The sequence below is a fragment of the Rhamphochromis sp. 'chilingali' genome (assembly GCF_963969265.1).
Source record: "Rhamphochromis sp. 'chilingali' genome assembly, chromosome: 22".
NCBI lineage: Eukaryota > Metazoa > Chordata > Actinopteri > Cichliformes > Cichlidae > Rhamphochromis > Rhamphochromis sp. 'chilingali'.
The window spans coordinates 21,150,706-21,168,637 of record NC_137950.1 but is presented as its reverse complement, the minus strand read 5'-3'; the positions used below and the strand labels follow the sequence as shown (position 1 = coordinate 21,168,637).

Below are 17,932 nucleotides of genomic sequence, written 5' to 3'. Positions count from 1 at the left end.
TATGTTGTGTGTATTTATTGTGTTTATTAAAGCCATCAATCATAGCTGGCTTGCAGCGATTAGTTACTGCAGCTTACCTGCTCCCTCTCCTGGAGCTCAGTGAGCATGACTATGGAGTGACATTTCCACTCCCACACCATTCTCCAAAAATCCTCCACTGTGTGCTGCAGAGGGCCCTGTGTGGCAATGTAGTAGTCCTTGTGTCTGTAGCCCTGAGTCAAATCAAAATATAAAGGACTTTATCAGTATAATATAAAGCTTCATCGGTACAATTATTTGTGTTAACACAAATACCTTAAAACCTCAGAAAGACCAAATTAGGAAATACAATATGCTCACATCTATAAAAGACGCATTGACATAGTCTGTGTACTCTTGACCTCTTCTCATGGAAAGAATTACTCTGTTGAAGTCATCTGAAATGGAAACAGTACATCATGAACACGCAGATTAAACTCAAAAACATGTTTACATTAGTAGTATGGTATTGTAAGTATTGCAAGGGACAGAATTAGAAAAACATTCTAAAGGCAGCTGCAGGCAATGTAATCTGCAGCTCAAAATTTGACATAAGTTGGTTATTTATATGGATTTCATCTTACTTACAGGGAATAATTTGCAGAACTCTGTTCTTCTTCATGTTGGCTGGGAGGTTTCCTGTTCTCATGTTCTCTTTCATTATGCGCATGTTAGTCAGTTTCTAAACAAGGAAAATCTAAATGTTACAACTTTATAAAATATTCACCGTCCTTTGGTTTATGAATCAAAACAGGGGAAATAAACTAAGCTGCAGTATTGATGATAAATCATAATGACCATTCTGTAGCACAATTGAATTCTCATGCAGCAATAGAGGAATGTATGCAAGTCAGGTTTATATGTGCAGTGGTGTGCTGATTTTTGTTTTTTTTTCTTTCACATATTTCAGATACGTTTAGACAAAGATAACCAAAGGAAATAAAAAGGCAGTTTTACATCATGATTTCATTTATTAAGAGTAAACCAGCTATCTATGTGTACGTGTCTTGTCTAAACCTAATAACGGACTTTGACCATTTGTGATCATTTGCAATGAGTTGGTCTTCTTTGCTGATTTTGAAGAAGAGTGGTTTCAGATCATCAAAATTTGCTTGATCTGTTTGATATGAAACATGTGACAAATATGCAAAAAAAAAAAAAAAGAAAGAACTGGGGAAGAAGCTAAGTACCTTTTGACTGCACTATATGTTCTTAGAAGTGATATGACTGAAGGGGATTGAAAAAGCTAGAATTTCTTTTGCATTGATTATTAGTGTATATTTTTAGTGCCTGCGTGGGCAGGTTCATAGTTTCCAGAACCTTCACATGCTTCATAACATTTATGAAAAGTGTTTCAATAACTGACAAATAAAAAGCTTAATAAGTTAAAATGACTAATAAAGAAACAACTGCATTTTTGTTAGGTTTTCTTTAGAGATTTCTAAGTTTAGTCTGTAATATTGTGTGAGCGTTTGTTAGATGGGATCCTTTATGGGTCTGAATGTAAAAAGAGGTTCTACCTTAAACTCTTCCTCCAGGCCAATCCGATCACCATCATTAAAGGTGTTGTGCAGTTTCTGCAGATGACCTTCCAGAGAAGAAACATCCAGTTCTGTGTCTCCATAGAGGTAGTATTCAAGCAAGGCCTGATAGATGAATGAGTACTGCATCTGGAGTGAAAATACACACAGATGAATAACACACACTATGCATGGGCCTAGTTGCAGATGATTTACTGTAAAGGATAATTCACATGTCCCACACACATGCCAGGTGTTAGCGTTACGTCATGTGGCTAACATAATCCTTCCCCAACTCACATCTGTCTGGATGAGTTGCGAGCGCTGCTCTCGTATCTTGGAGACAAACCCAAATACGTCAATTTTCTGCTCTGCGTGCATCATTTCAATCATGGCATCTATTACAATGAAGGTTCCCGTCCTCCCAACACCAGCACTGGAGATGGAAAACAAATGACACACTGAGCTGAGTGAACCATAATCCTCAGCTGACACTAGCACGTTAACAGACATCAGGAGGGAACAAAGCAACATCTGTGCTTGTAAACACATGTATTGCAATAGTCACTCCAAATGTTTCCATCTTTAGCAGAGAGATTGCTTGCCCACACACATACAAAGGGGATTTTTAAGCATAATACACTGATCTCCACAGAAACAAATTGGATAATTAAAACCATTAGGAGTAAACAGTAAAATACTGAACATTAGGCTACATTAGCTCAGCTCTCGCATACCTGCAGTGGACCACAATGGGCCCAGCGAAGTCTGGATTTACTGACTTGACCTTTTTGAGAAATTTGAGCATTCCAATTGGGGAGAAAGGAACTCCAAAGTCAGGCCAGCTGGTGAAATGGAGCTGGGTGACCAGGCGGGGAGTCTTAGCGGCGTCACTGGCCTGCTAAATAGACACAAGAGGGGGGAAAAGCCATTATCTCTTGTTGGTTGAGCATTCTGTTGAAGATCATTATCAACTCTGTCTTACTCCCAAACCAGCTAGGGAAGCAAAAACAAACCCAATAATTGTTCCTCTAAGACGAATTTGGGTCAAAGTGGTCCGACTGTTTGACTTCATATTTAATGTATCATCTAGTAAGAGTATTAGAGTTTGGGGGGATTTATATATTATAATGGTGCACTGAAATCCTTGCAGCAGTCTAGAGTAATTTTAGTTTTTCATATACTTGCAGCTTTATCATTTTCTGTTGGGGATCTTTGGATCTGTTACAGTGGCTCCAAAATAAGTAGAATGTCTGGATAGAGTTCTACTAAGTTATGGGAAGCGTCATAAGGCTTTAGTGTATTACTATGTTATTTCAGCATATGGGTAACAGAACCATGTTACCCCTAAGAATACTTGGGAAAACTACATTAACATGACATTAAATGGTTAAAAGTAGTTATTAAGTATATCAAAGCAATATCACAAAAAGTAAGTACAAATCTTTTCCAGTTTCATTTGCTACTCCAATCTGTTAGCGATGTAAGTCTCAAAAGGGGAATTTCATTTATGTTCTGTGGTTGCATGACAAAGTGCAAGGTTTTTGTGAAAGTGTTAAGAAAACTGTACGTGAGATTTCAGTTCCCAGTACCACTTAGCTCAAGATTGGTTGTTTTATGGGATTGGTAAATCTGGATGGGTGGTGATAAATACAATATATTGCTGTGATAATGGATGGATTCTGGTTTATTATGAGTGGTGGAACTTTGTTTAATTCTAGCCAAGTGTTGCTGACAAGTGCTACTATTGAGTGTTATGTATTGAGTTTAAAGACTAGACAGGAAGCTGTTAACGCTAACCAGCGTCATGGTGGCAATTGATTTTATCCATAGTTCTGGATATATTTGCTATCAGAAAAAAATAACCACAATTTATAATGTATGCATACTATGTGCAATAATAACAGAGTCAATGGTCAAAACTTACATATTGCACACAGAACTTGCGTATGGTGTAATCCACCAGGACTGTGAAGTCATCGACCGCTACCCTCACATTTCCGTAAGTCCAACAACCCTGGTCTGGCCAGTACTGGTAACATTTGTCCTGCAGAGAGATGATATCCATTAATATTAGTATTCATTTTTACTGATCTACATAGCAAAACTGATTCTCTGGCTTTTGCCATCTTAAATATATAGCTGTGTCTTTGTAAGTGGTGCAGTGATGGAAATTAACACGATTAGCATGTTTTTGATGGCAGGAGAAAACCAAATCTCCCAGAGAAACCTGGTTCAAACCCAGGACCCTCTTTCTATAACCACGGAGACGCTGTGCTGTAATGAATAAATGATCAAAGCAACTGTCTGTGACACATCTAAAAAAGTTTCCTTTATTAAGACAAACGGGTAACTTGCATGACTTCCGTCTGTAAGCAAGCAGTTAGTATATGAGAGCGGTGAAACCACTCCATATCTATTTTTACTTGATTATGATACTACCTTGGACGACTTTATCTCACACGTTATATGACAGCTGATTTGAACACATTAACACCCTTTTTAATACTTCCCTATTTTTATCGATCCTTTGTTAATAAAGTCGCCTTTGCTCACAGTAAAAACACTTCAAGTACTGTGCTGTGAAAAAGTATTTACCCGCTTCCTGATTTTAGTGTTTTGCATATTTACCCTACTTCAGATCAAAAAAATCTTTAATGTTAGACAACAATAATCCAAGTAAATACAAAATGCAGTTGTTAAAATAATGATTAAAACCTCATTCCATTTATTAAGGAAAAAAGCTATAAAAACGTACCTCACCACGTGTGAAAAAGTAATTGAATCAAGAAATACCTTAAATAGAACCTGTTTAATAAAATGTGGTACGCTGAGAGCATCATGCTACGATCTAAAGAAGCATATATCAGTCTGGAAAAGGTTACAAAGCCATTTCTAAGGCTTTGTGACTCCAGTGAACCATTATTCACAAGTGGAGAAAACTTGTAACAGTCATGAACCTTCCCAGAAGTGGGTGGCCTACCAAAAGTACTCCGAGTGCACATCGCAGACTCATCGAAGATGTCATAAAAATATCCCGAGCAACATTTAAAGAACTGCAGGCCTCACTTGCTTCAGTTAAGGTCAGTGTTCAAGATGAGGGAAGATATAAGAAAGACACTATCCAGTGCAAACGTTTTGTAAAGTTTGTGTACAGTTACATATTGTATAAAAACATTGCAGCATTTTCTAAGTAGATCAACAGTCAACCATTTCTCACATAGAGCCAGGTAGGTTTGGATAGCTTTTTTTTTCCTTAATAAATTCAAAACTACATTTTGTATTTAATCCGGTTATTTTTGTTTAATATGGAAATTTTTTGATACAAAACATGTAAGTGCAACAATAAGAAAGTAAAAAAGAAATCAGGAAATCAGGAACAGGGAAAATACTTTTTCCCTTAACATGTAGCAGAGAAACAGGCATCAGACAAGATAACATCATCTGACACCACCTTTGACCACAACCAATGAAATCTATATTTAAATGTGCTTAAGGGAAACTTTACTTTTCACTTCCCTTGTCCAAAATGCTGTTAGAGACGAGAGTTGGTGGAAGAAGCAAACACTGTAGTTATAGCTGTAGAGACCACATGACAACTGAAGCACTCCCGTTATGAACAACGTTTAAAATCACTTACTTCTTTTCTTTCTTTCAGATTTGTCAACATAACAACGGTTGATACTTTCTGCTCCCAAATCATCCGCCAGAAATCTGCTACGGTGTCTTCTTTTGGACCTAACAGATCCCCCCCCCAAAAAAAAATTTAATTAAACCACAATTTAAAACTAAAAATATATATAGAGATAATTATGTCATGTTTCTAAATGCCCTATAGCTTACCTTGTGCGCCTATGAATTTGTTCTTTTCCGTGAAACCCTATTTTTTTAAAAATCAAAAATAAATATAGGATTAATAATCTTCACTGTTTTTCACCTGAAATGGTAAAGATCAGACAAGTATTTAAATGCTCAAGAGTTCAAGCTCAAATTCACTATTTTGGCACAAAAAAGGACTCACATCAATATAAGAGGCATTCACATAGTCTGAACAGGGATTTCCCTCCAGCTCTGTTAACACCACTCTAGAATGATCATCTGCAATGAAAAGTACCACAAATTTAGCAAAAATGTAACTTTTAAATCAGTTTACAATGTGTATCATTACTACATTATTAAAAATGATTATAAAATATATATATTGAGAAATATACTTTTGCTTTCTTGGAGATGGCTGGATGAGAAGATTAAAGCATGTCTGTGCAGTCTGAAGCCACAATCAGCAGACTGCCTGACTAATTTGGCATTAAGCCTTTAAACAAGCAGTAACTTTTTTAAGGCTCTTCTGGTTTACTGTCATTTGTTTACACTATTTGTATATATTTACAGCAGACCCGTATTCCCTTAAACCCGGAGAAAGCTGAAAATGCTGCACTCAGTGTATGTTCAAGTGATTCCCAATGTCATCATTTTGGTATTTGGTCTCCATTTAAGAAGGCCTGAAACAGTTTTCTCTCAGTGGAGTCTGTTGAAGTACAGTGACCTGAGTGTTTTTGATGGAATTGGATGTTTTGGCTCTGCAGAGACAACGCAGCTGCTTGTTGATAGCACAGAGACGTACTGTGATTACTGATCTGCAGAGCTAACACAGCAAGGACTATATGAAACGCTATGACATAAGAACCGTAGAATGTAACCACCTTTGTTCTTACAAATTTGTTTACCACTTCCCCTTGAAATTAAGCAATTATTTATATTTTATACTATTCATCTGTGGCTCTTGGGCAAACCTAGTCTCATTATAAATTCTATAAAACCTGTATTTCACAAATCTGGCTTCCAACAATCACTAATCTGTCTTTAACGTGGTCATAGCTCTGACTGTGTCAGCACAGCAGCCCCTCCAACCTGCTGTTCAAACTTTCAGTTTGCAAGGTGCAGCCAATCATAATACAGCTGGGTGGGGGGTGGAGCTACACCAAGGCCAAGATGAGGATGAGGATTATTCTGAAGAGTCCAAAAATAGAAACATGGCTCCGTAAAAGTATAGGAAGTATATATTTCAAGTCTTTGTGATAGGGTGACTAGAAGGTTTGTATTAAAATAAGTGGTAGCTCTTGTCTTGAAAGCAAATGAACATGTTTCCATGGAATTCAAACCATTTATTTAAGGTGAAGAACAGTTTAAAAAAACCTAAACCGTGATGCATTGTGAAAATACAGCAGAAACCGCAAGTAAAAAAGATTTGTGATGAAACCACTTCATTGCAACTGCACACACAAACTCTTCTGAAGAATCTACTGTAGCAAGGGAAACAAGAGTGTTTGAGGCATGTGACACATGGGACAGGAAGCTTGTAGGTGTGACTCAGAAAACTGAACAGAAAGTATACTCACAGGGAAGGATGTTGGGGTATCTGTTCTTCTCCTTATTTTCTTCCTTGTTTGCTTCTTCGTATGTCCCTTGGGGATTACCCCCTGGCAAGGACTGCAAAATAAAATGATAGTTTTGAATATACGCGCACATAATGAAAAATGATTCGTCAGCAGCTCACGGCCAGTGCATTGTGTTCTGCTCTATGCAAGGCTTTGTTCAGCCTTAGTGTAGGCACTTCCTCTGCTGCCTGCCATAAACAGTTCTCCATTAAAAGCTGAGAACTTCAGCTTCCTCTGTCTGTACTGATAAACCATCTAAATGAAATCATACTTCAATGTGTTAACATAAAGCATGAATCATACTCTTTATTTTGACACAAATTCTAAATCATAGACACATATAGACGAAGGGGTATTTTTTCCATCTGTGTGGGTGTATGTATCAGACCAGTATCAGATCAGTTATGTGTCATGGGAGGTGCAATAAATAAAGCTCCCGTAGTTTTCCCTGAACAAAAATACACATGTAAGTCATGGTTTTGAACTCTTGCTCACATATGAACATGGAGAACATTACAGTTATGGGAAAACCCTTTCAGTCCAGTTTTGGATAGTTTGTGATAGTTTTGTTGCCACAACACAGATATGACGAAGTTTGACCATTGTAAATCATTTCACACAGTGTTACTGAGTAACACTGCGTGAAGGTTTAAAATGTAAGTAACTAAATTTCACTGGTAAATCATGCATAGAATTAGAGGTGGGGAGGCACGTGCAGTGTGTTTAAAAAAGGAAAAAAGTGAACCAATATTTCAACAGACCTACAAATGCACATGAATGCACCATAATAGCCCTGCCTCACATGCCTGATGTAAGCATCACTCTGATTGTTTAAACCACACAAAACTGCTTTGTGACTACCGTTAACTACCGCTAATCTAACTTCCAGGAAAAAAATAAAATAAATAGAAGTGGGGCGGCTTACATTGTACTCCTCCCTGAACAGCTTGCCATCATCAGCTGAGCGGAGCCTGTATTCCTCCTCTAGGTGGTCAACTGGGATGGGCAAGTATGTCTTGGAGGCAGAAGAGGATCTGGGCAGAAGAACCACCGTCTGTTGCTCTGTGGGGAGAAGAGACAGTGGGTTTATCACCCAACCTAAGCTGATTTCTTTGTTTGGTTTTAATATTTTGCCATTAAATTATTTGTTGTGTTCAAATAAAATTTACATTAGCATCATTCAGCTTAGTATTTAAAAGTTGTCTGCTATTAATAAATCAAATTGGTGTCACTGTGATATTTAGCTATGTTAAATGAGTAGTTGAATGTAATTCAATGCAAAACATTTGATTTGGTTTATTTAGAAAAGTGGTTCCCAACCTTTTTGTCATGTGGCAAGGGAATCATATCTCAATTACTGATTTCACTTTAGGGGGTTACTTTGCACAACCTATATAATATTATGCAATATACTAGTTTCATATGTTTTTTTCTACAGTTCACCGTATGATTACCACTCTAATTTTATCAGTAATTTTAGGCAAATCATTGGTTTAACTAATAGCTAATACTTTATTTTATCAGATCTCATTGGCTAACTATTTTGACTGTCTATTAGCTACTTTTAGACACATGCTGTAGTTACTTAAACACTTTAAATAGCTAAAGCACTTATTTGCTAGTGTTACTTCCATAATTTCAATGGTATACTAGCTCCTTTTAGCTGACATCTTGAATGTGTATCTGTTAGCTGCCTTTAGCTGACTATGTTGACAGCTTAATTATTAGCCATGCATTTCAGCTCTCGCTAACGTTATTTTCAGCTGTAATTTCAACAATTTGTCTACTTCTTTGTGGTATTATGACCATTTATCCACTCCTTTTAGCTGTTTACACTATTCTAGCCTATTAAATAGCATTACATATTCTGAAGACTGTCTGACGCTATTTAGTAAAAGACTAGACTAGTTCAGTCTACAATAGCGCACCTTGGGACTGAAGCATATCTGGTTGGGAATCACTGAATTAGTTTACTGAACTGCTTTACAATGAATCAAAAAACAAAATCATGACCAAACTGCTTTTCACCCATATGTGATGCTGGTGCGTGTTTGCTAAACAGGAAACAGAGTGCAAGTACTGGATGATCACCACACATCAGACATTAAAACCCAAAAAACCCAAAAGGAACCCCAGGGAGAACCCATTTACACCATCCCACAGGTTTGCCAGCGCACTGGCAAGGCATTCTGTTAGCGTCACAATTTGCAAAATACAGACTGGAAAAGTACTGAGAGAGGGTTAGTAAAAGGTTCCTGATACTGCCACCCTGTATACTTGACCTGGTGGTATAATGGTGTATAACGACTCAGTACTGTGTCCAAGCTCTAAAACATAACACACACATCACATCACTTGTAACACAGACATGTACAGAGGACAACACAGCACTGTGATCAAGCATTGCATTTCATTCATTGTGATAATGTAATCCTCATAGATGTACTGTGTACAAATAAAAAACTTGTATGTATATACACTCGGAGGCCACTTTGTTAGGTACACCTGTTGAACTGCTTATTAACAAATATCTAATCAGCCAATCCCATGGCTGCAACTCAGTGCATTTAGGCATGTAGAAATCCTTAAGACAATCTTCTGAAATTCAGGAAGAGCATCAGAAAGGTGATTTCTGAGATTTTGAACGTGTCATGGTTACTAGTGCCAGATGGGCTGGTCTTTTCCCTCACAACCATCTCTAGGGTTTACAGATAATGGTCCAAAATAGGAGAAATTATCCATTGAGCAGCAGTTCTCTGGAGTAAAATGTCTCATTTATTTAAGAGGTCAGTGGAGAATGGCTTGATTATTTCAAGCTTATAGAAAGGCAACAGTAACTGAACCACTTGTTACAACCAAAGTACACAGAAGATCACGTCTGAACGTACAAAATGTCGAACCTTGAAGCAGCTAGACTATAGCAGCAAAAGATCATATACAGTGTCACTCCTGCCAGCTAAGAACAGGAAACTGTTACTACAATTCACACAGTCTTACCAAATTTGGACAATGGAGGATGATGAGTCTGGACTTCAATGATATTTGGATGGTAGGGTCAAGATGGCATAAACAGCATGAACAACAAACACAAACAACAAGCATGGATCCATACTGCCTTATATCAACAATTCAGGTTGGTAAAGCTGTGTGGGATATTTTCTTGGTGCAGTTTGGGCTCCTTAGTACCAATTACCACTGTTTAAAAGCCACAGTCTGCCTGAATATTATTGCTGACCATGTTTATGCCTTTATGACCACACTGTACCCATCTTCCAATGGCTGCTTCCAGTAGGATAACATGCAATGTCACAAAGCCCAAATCATCTATAACTGGTTTCTTGAACATAACAATGAATTCACGGTACTTAAATGGCCTCCACAGTCACCTGATCCCAATTCTGTTGCAAACGTTTGGCATGTAAGAAACAGGAGATTCACATCAGCCAAAAAGTCAACAACAACTGTATGATGCCATCAGCAAGGTGCCAAAATCAAAATGCTTCTGGCACCTTGCTGAATCTAATCAATGAAGAATTAAAGCATTCTAAAAGCAACAGGAAGTCCAGCCAAAGACTAGCAAAGTATACCTAATAAAGTGACCAGTGAGTGTATAATGAATGTAGACAACAATAAGCGATAAAATTTAAAAAAAAAAAAAAAAAAAGCAATACAGTGTATATTTTATAGTTTCATTATACAGACATATTACTTTAATTAATCAATCTTTCAAATCGTGTAGAATTTAGAATTAAAAAGCAATTAAGTACTACACTTCCCTATCGAGTGAAAGTTTCAGTTTCATATAAAATACTTTTGTAATATGACACCGTTTCATGTTTAAAATTATTGTGATCGGCAGCAAGATGTCAACAAGATATAACAACAAATTTGGGGTGTGTTGTGTATTTTGTTTCCCCTTAGCTCAGTGATATACTATTTCCCATTTGGATAAATACAACATGCTCTCTACATTCCTCTGTAGCGTTAGACAAAAATATACTTCCAAAAGAAGATTGAAACATGTTCAGTGAGTTCAGCAAGTTTCCTGTAAGAGCTGATAGGTCCTGTCATGTGGTACTTTACATGAAACTATTATGATGTCGCTACAAGTTGTCAAAAACTGCTCAGAGAGAAGAACTACCCTTTGTACCAATAATGTTCCAAACTAATCTTACATACGCTGTCAAAAAGCTATACAAAGTGGTAAAGATAATAGAGCGTTTTGTTTTTCACATCAACCACAGGAAGTTTAAAACAACCACAAGGCAATGGTGGGACAACCTGCATATACAGTTACAAATATAAAACCTCTTTGCAGCTCCCTATCGATGCATATCTTAATCTCTAGCCTGTTTTTCACTTTAAGTTTCTGTTTCTATGCACCACGTTTTAACTCTACAACCTACAATGTGTCTCACAGTGTTACCTTGTTCCTCCAGGATGCCATTTGGTATCTTCTTGTCAACTGTTGTGACTACAGCTTTCCTCTGGTTTTTTAACCTGCAAGGAAAAGAACAGAGACGTTACCGCGATGTAAAACACAAGAAAAGATGATGACATGGTAAAATCATCTACGCTGTTTTCGTTTAACCAAAGTTCTTCATTGTAGTTAAATTATAACATCTGCCAAAAGATAACCTTGGAAAAAAAGCTATCCAACCTACCATCTGAAACTTGAGAAGCTATTTTTTCTCATTAGCTGATGTCAAGGAGAGACAGAGTTGTAGTCTGAATGCGGTACAGAATTTGTTATTCACTCTGTTAAGTTGCCTACTTCTACTGTCACAGTCTTTTCTGTTCGAAGCATGAGAGGGAGTCAGCCTACAGCACTTCCTGACGGGGCTCCGCCTTAATGACTAAAGGAGGAAGTGTTTGTCACCGGAGCTCTGCCCCTGAGCCTGGCTAATAGCCAGTGAGTGAAGAGCAGGGAGAGGGATAAGGTGAAGTAACTGAATCCCAGCAGGGTGGGAGTTTTTACCTGAGGAAGTACCAGGCTAGCAGTGCGATGATGAGCACCAGCAGGGACACAACCAGCACAGTGGAGATGATGTATTGGTTACCTGTGGTTTCTGTTTAAAGGAGAAGGAAAGTCACAGCCAGGGGTCATGTAACACCACCAACAAAGAAACAGGAAGAGGGGGCAAGACTGATAATATATGTGCCTGTGTGCGCAAATGCTCTGCAGCATTCATGTGTGCATCACATGAACTCATCACATAAATACTTGATGAAGCAAAGCACCTCCAGTAAACTCTTGTGGCCACAGAGCTGATTTAATAACTGGCCTTAGCAGTATTTTGTCTATAGAGATAAGCATCAGCATATTTCATCCTCCTGGAGTGTCGATCAGAAAACAACAGACTCTTAGAGTGGCGACTCAACCAAGAGTCACAGCCACACAGCCGACCATTATCTGTGTTTATAAAGATGTACAATAAGCCTTAAATTACTGTCCAGGGTTCCTGAAGTTCACTGTGATCTGGTAATAACAAGGCTGTGTAAGAAAAAAAGGCTATTATCAAGCTGATGCCTGCATTGCAGAAGATGCATTATAATTATATCTTATGGAAAAGCACCGAGTGCAGTGTGTGGGGATGGGATCTGGTCGCTGTCACAGATTGTTGAGTGCTGTGCAGTCTCACAGATTAAGGTAGAAGTGACCTTGTTTGTGCTCTTACCGTCATTACTGTTGTTGTTCACTGTTGTGGAATTGTTTGCTGTTGTTGTCGTGACAAACAAAAGTAGAACCATTGTGACTGCAGAAAAACAAAATGAAGACGGATATTAAATTTAGTGCCAGACATGCCTGCAAACTCAAGATTCATGTGGATGTGGGAGTTGGATAATATCACTATTCAGAGGAAACAAAAGCCATGGTTGGTTGATATGAGGCTCATTTCTTTATTCATGACCGTTGCTTTCAGGAATGTGCTCATCGGTGCAAAGTTCGCTGGGACACAATGGAACAACACACTCATATCCTGGTCATTCATCAGTGCTGTCATAAAAACCCCAGTGTAATGCCAAACATGTCCACATGGTGGCACAATAGACCAGTTTTTTTTTTTTATTGTTCTTTGTTTTGTTTTTTTTAAATCTGGTAAAAAAAAATAACATAGTTCCTTAATAAATCCAGCAATAAAGCATCCAAAGGTAATACACAGGCCAAGGAAAAACACATCCTTTAAAGCTTTCATTTAAAGTAATTTCATATGAAAGGGGTTTCACATGATGGTTAAGGTTATGGCAGCACAATTATTACAACCATTTCGACTCATCAATGTATTTTCAGATTAGGAAAGAAGTTAGTAGTCTTAACAACTGTTTTCCTTCGGCAGTTTCCAATGCAATTCAATTCCAGGAATAGGGCTTTAAAGTTAAAGAAACCTCCCACAGTCACACCCCATGTGTGCCAGCAAAAGCACTAGATGTCATATGACGTTGAGCTATAAATGAATGTCCTATCCAAGTTGAGAGTACGATCACGAGGCATGAAATCAAGCGACGCACACCAAGAGGTTTCACAAAAAACATTAGATACTCTTCCTTTTGTCACCTTCACTGCTCGCAAACGCAAATGTTTGTTCAAATTCACAAATATACAAGACTTGCACACACACACAGATTTTCAGATTGTCCTTGTACAGTGACATCCAAGAGTCGCAACTGAATTATCTTTTTGCCATTCGTAGATGGAACCAGATAATTTAATTGATTCTAATGTTTGAGCAGTCAGACTGGATTCACATCGGACTGATTTAAGCACCTCTTTTTAAAAAAAGGAAAGAAAAAGAAAAAAAAACTACTGGTGGGATTTAAAAACCAATAAGCCTTGAGATGTTTGCACCTTTAAAAAGTTTTTTTTTTTCACCAAAGCATTCCAAAAGTTGGAATTTCAGCAAAGGGCACCAACACAGAGCTTCTATCACACCATAATGAAGTGTGCGCTTTCTCTCCCCAAGGCTGCAGGTGTGCCTGGGAGAGAGAGCGTATGTGTGTGTGAGGTGGAGCTTTGCAGCTGCAGTGAAAAGAAAACCCAGGCCAAGTGCATAGTCAATGAAGACACTGTGTTGAAGCCTCCACGCTGTGCCGCAGTGTCCTGTAATGGGTCCAGGCAGGACACCAAAGGAATGCTGAGGCAGCAGAGCAGAGACACTGACCACAGTGGGGAGAGAAGGCGCAGAAGGTCCAGGTCAATAATATTTCCTGGAGCAATTAATAAACCCTGACATGTCAAGCCCCTGCTCTGTGGGGAAGACTGATGAGAGAATTCTAATGAGAAAAGAGGAAGAGGAGGAGCCCCTCCCCACCCCCGTTTCTCCAGCTCTGTCTTTGCTCTTATCCCCCTCTTTAAGGTCTTCTCTGCAAATGTCACAGGCTCGGATGAGGGGGGAGGTTATTGAGTTGAGTTTGTACAGTGTGTGAATCCTTGGGGTAGGCTTGGTGTATCTGTGATGTGGAAATAGATTTGCAGCACCATTTGGGACTTTCCTCTACACAGGCTGCACTGAATTTTATGTATCCTGCTTCTGTCTGTTTGTGTATACGATGGCTCAGCAGGGACACCCAGCGGAGTGCTCACAGCCAGGCCTATGGCTGTGTCTTGTGGTTAAGTGTTGCTGCTTCTTCTAAGCTTCTCCCAGTTCATGGCTCCCGTATCATCTCCAGAGATGTCACCCTGTCGTGTTTTTGCCTCCAACCCCCTGTGTGACTCAACTACTCCTTTGGGACTACATGCTGTTCAGCTTCTGCTTTCCAGCTTTTCCCGTCTTGTCGGTGCAGTGGTCTCCTGTCTGACCTCATTAGCATCTTTGAGGAGATCACCAACTTCCTTTCCTCTCTTTTTGTGAGGACATTTCTCACACTATTATACTATTAATAACACTACCGACTATTACTCTGGATAGCTAACTCAGCAAAAAACAGCTGTCCTTTAGTTAGGGTCAGATCCTAGTCAAACAGTTATAATCACATTTTGTGTGCTCTCATCTGTGTATTGTCCTTTGTGCATTTACCACTCAGCAGCTAGCCACCAACCGTTAGCCATAAAGAAAATAGGTCATGGGAGATGGAAGCTTCGGGGAGGGGGGGCATCTTTATTTTATTATAGGAGACATGTCCAACTAGCTTTGGGGAAGGGGATTGTCTTGGCCAGCTAGACAGCTACTCATTTCAGTGGCATGCATGACCCAGGTTACCGAAGCATAGAGTTACCTCTGTGGCATATTTGCTTATCCTGGGCTACAGAATGGAAGGCATCAGCTATAGAAAAGGAACAACTTGTGTAGATGGGATGTGATAAAAGTAGAGGATGAGATTTCTAATATAAATCAATGCAATATTAGTTAAGCACCATCTGTGTATGTGCTGGAATACTGGAAAAAGAAATGCTTACTATATATTATGTATATATATATCTATGTATAATAATATTATAAAAATAAATCACAGTATTCCATTTATCCTATCCTATCTAGTATATTCCATTTATCCTATCTGCGCTGCTTTACCACACACATCTTTTTAAAAAAATGAATGCTACATATAGTGGACTGGGCTAGTGGACACTGACAGGAAAGATAATGTCATTGCTCATATTCTTTGACAGAGTGCAAAGGCTGATTTCTGGCTCTAACTCATGTATCTTTCTGTGGTTTTGTGCAACTACAGGAAATTGTTTAATATGAGGCACACTATATGAGAGTAAGTTAAAGAGAACATGGAACATGTAATTTACAGAGAAGTTACAGCAGGAAAAATCAGTATCACATCAAATTTTTAAGCTCGCACTACTTTCTTGATTTTTCTAATAATTTGTTTTTTTTGTTGCTGTTTTTTTTTTTTAAATCTATTAAGAAGTTTACGGTCACTGTCAAAACCGAACCTTATTTCCTTAGCATGCCTACATATTAGTGGGCACAATCCTTGTTTCAGGAATTAAGTGCATTTAAGGCCAATCTGAGACAGCAAAGTCCTTTAGGGAAAAATGTCTTTTTTGCGTTTTCTCTACCACAACTGAGCAGGGAAACGCTAAACAAGATTTTGTGTTAACAGAACTATAAATTTACCAACTTGATTTTAGGCAAACTTAAATACAAAAGACCCAAATTTGACATTTCTCGTAAAAATCCTGTTAGGAAGGAATTACTTCACAGCTGAGTTGGTTCAGGCATCTGCTTTGAAGGCTTTCTAGCAACATTTCTTTAGAGATTTTTCAGGAAACTCTTTAGAGGGATTACATATCTAATTTGGTCTTAGAATGCCTTGGGATCTCAGGAGGAAATGACAACCATTGCTATGACACAATATGTCTGAATAACCTCGCCTACAGCACTTTGGTCAACCTGTGTAGTTAAATGTGCTTATAAATAGATTTACTTGACCTGACTGTTTCCTGTATATGTTCGTTGCCATATAAGAAATCATTTTATCATAATACCATAAAACTGATTCACCTAAAAGTCACCACTATGGAAACTGTTAGCAGAGACCTTTGGCACGTGGTGTGCACTGTGTGAGTCACAACTGATTTGACTGATTATACCCTGCTTCCTCTGAAAACCAGCGTACTTCATAACATACGCACACATGCCCAGATATCAGTAAGACAAATCACACAAATATAAAGATCTTCATTCTAACTCTAAAAATGAAAAGGAGGCCCCCTGGTTACATGAGTGGTAAAAAATATTGTTGTGAGGCAACAAGATCAATGACTCCTGGCTATGAGCTAACAAGGCGTGGGAACGTGATAGCTGGATTGTGTTCACATCTTAATAATGCGTGGCTACAAGATACAGATTCTGTTGTTTACAGACCACAGCTGGAGAGCTCTGTAGAGATAATATCGCGTGAAGCAAAAACATCTTGTGGCGACACAGCAATATTTTCCCTATTCATGTCACCAGGGAGGCTTTGTAAAAAGGCGATGTGGGAATTCTGAGTCATGGTGAATCTATTCCCAAATCAGTAGTCTGATAAATGTTTTTCCCTGACACAGTTGTGTTTTGGAGGATGAGCTATTGCTCTCTGTGGAATTGTGTTTTCCTTGTGGTGTGCTCCATGTTCTGCCATTCTTTCAGTCTAGGTTAAAAAAAAACACCACAGAAGTGACATAATGATACCCCTGGTCTTCCATTGTCTCACTAATTAGCCCTAGGATCTTAACTGTCAGAAAGACAAGCTTGTTACAATTAGAAGATAAGACAGAGAAATTGGCTGTCCTTGCATTTGACAGAAACGGTGTTCTCGGGACTGTCAGTTCTACTGAACGTGGCTTCTCTGGGCACAGAGTCTCTCTGTCCATTCAGATACATCAGCTTGGGAATTCAGAGAATGGGTTGTGGGTGTAGGGGTGATGTGACAGGCTGAAGAGGCGGGAGGTACACTGTGTCCTTCGAGCAAAATAATGCCAGACTGTTTACCCTTTAGGCCACAAGTTTTTTTTATAGCCAAAATCTGCAGGGCAGATTATTAAAAAGGGGAAAAAAGTTATCTCAGGCCTTCTTTTCATTGCTTCCTGCACAGTCCTGCTAAACTTAAACATTATCAACTTATTTATAACTCAGAAATGCCCTATTTAAGACTACATTTTGGGAGAAAATTAAACAATCAATACCAATCTCATGTCTGTCAGTTAATTTAACCTTCTATCACAAAGGTTAGCTTAGCTAAAGACAACGGGAGAGACACTGTGCACACCACAGTCGTGCAGGTGCTAGTGTCGAGCCAGCCTGTACTTCAAGAGATTTGATAACCAAACACCACACAGTAGATCAAACTTTGTATCCAGCAATTTTACCAGATTTTTGACACAAAATACATGAAACGTCTTCAAGCTTGAATACAGTTATTAGACATAGTGCAGCTCGGACTAAATGTAAGTAAGCATGTAGATAAAAAATTTAAAAATCTACATCCACCAGTTGAGTCCAACTAACACAATTTTCAACATCCATG

At 38.5% G+C, this 17,932-nt stretch overlaps 1 protein-coding gene across 6 annotated transcripts in view; it reads right to left on the bottom strand.

Annotated features, from left to right (window-relative positions):
- ptprea (protein tyrosine phosphatase receptor type Ea) overlaps nucleotides 1-17,932 on the bottom strand; it is a 61,539-nt gene that overhangs the window by 4,071 nt on the left and 39,536 nt on the right. For 3 of the 6 annotated variants that reach the window (XM_080873754.1, XM_080873755.1, XM_080873756.1), the window contains 16 exons: nucleotides 12,652-12,729; nucleotides 11,952-12,042; nucleotides 11,400-11,473; nucleotides 9,256-9,300; nucleotides 7,899-8,035; nucleotides 6,935-7,025; nucleotides 5,560-5,636; nucleotides 5,382-5,418; nucleotides 5,179-5,276; nucleotides 3,466-3,585; nucleotides 2,276-2,439; nucleotides 1,839-1,974; nucleotides 1,539-1,688; nucleotides 607-700; nucleotides 340-416; nucleotides 78-212 (listed from right to left, as the gene is read on the bottom strand). In XM_080873754.1, coding sequence (XP_080729880.1) covers nucleotides 78-212; nucleotides 340-416; nucleotides 607-700; nucleotides 1,539-1,688; nucleotides 1,839-1,974; nucleotides 2,276-2,439; nucleotides 3,466-3,585; nucleotides 5,179-5,276; nucleotides 5,382-5,418; nucleotides 5,560-5,636; nucleotides 6,935-7,025; nucleotides 7,899-8,035; nucleotides 9,256-9,300; nucleotides 11,400-11,473; nucleotides 11,952-12,042; nucleotides 12,652-12,724 — 1,599 coding nt within the window. In that variant the 5' untranslated portion in view covers nucleotides 12,725-12,729. Of the gene's footprint in view, nucleotides 1-77; nucleotides 213-339; nucleotides 417-606; nucleotides 701-1,538; nucleotides 1,689-1,838; nucleotides 1,975-2,275; nucleotides 2,440-3,465; nucleotides 3,586-5,178; nucleotides 5,277-5,381; nucleotides 5,419-5,559; nucleotides 5,637-6,934; nucleotides 7,026-7,898; nucleotides 8,036-9,255; nucleotides 9,301-11,399; nucleotides 11,474-11,637; nucleotides 11,771-11,951; nucleotides 12,043-12,651; nucleotides 12,730-17,932 lie in introns of those variants that run through there. The other 3 variants (XM_080873757.1, XM_080873758.1, XM_080873759.1) reach the window with 3 other exon arrangements.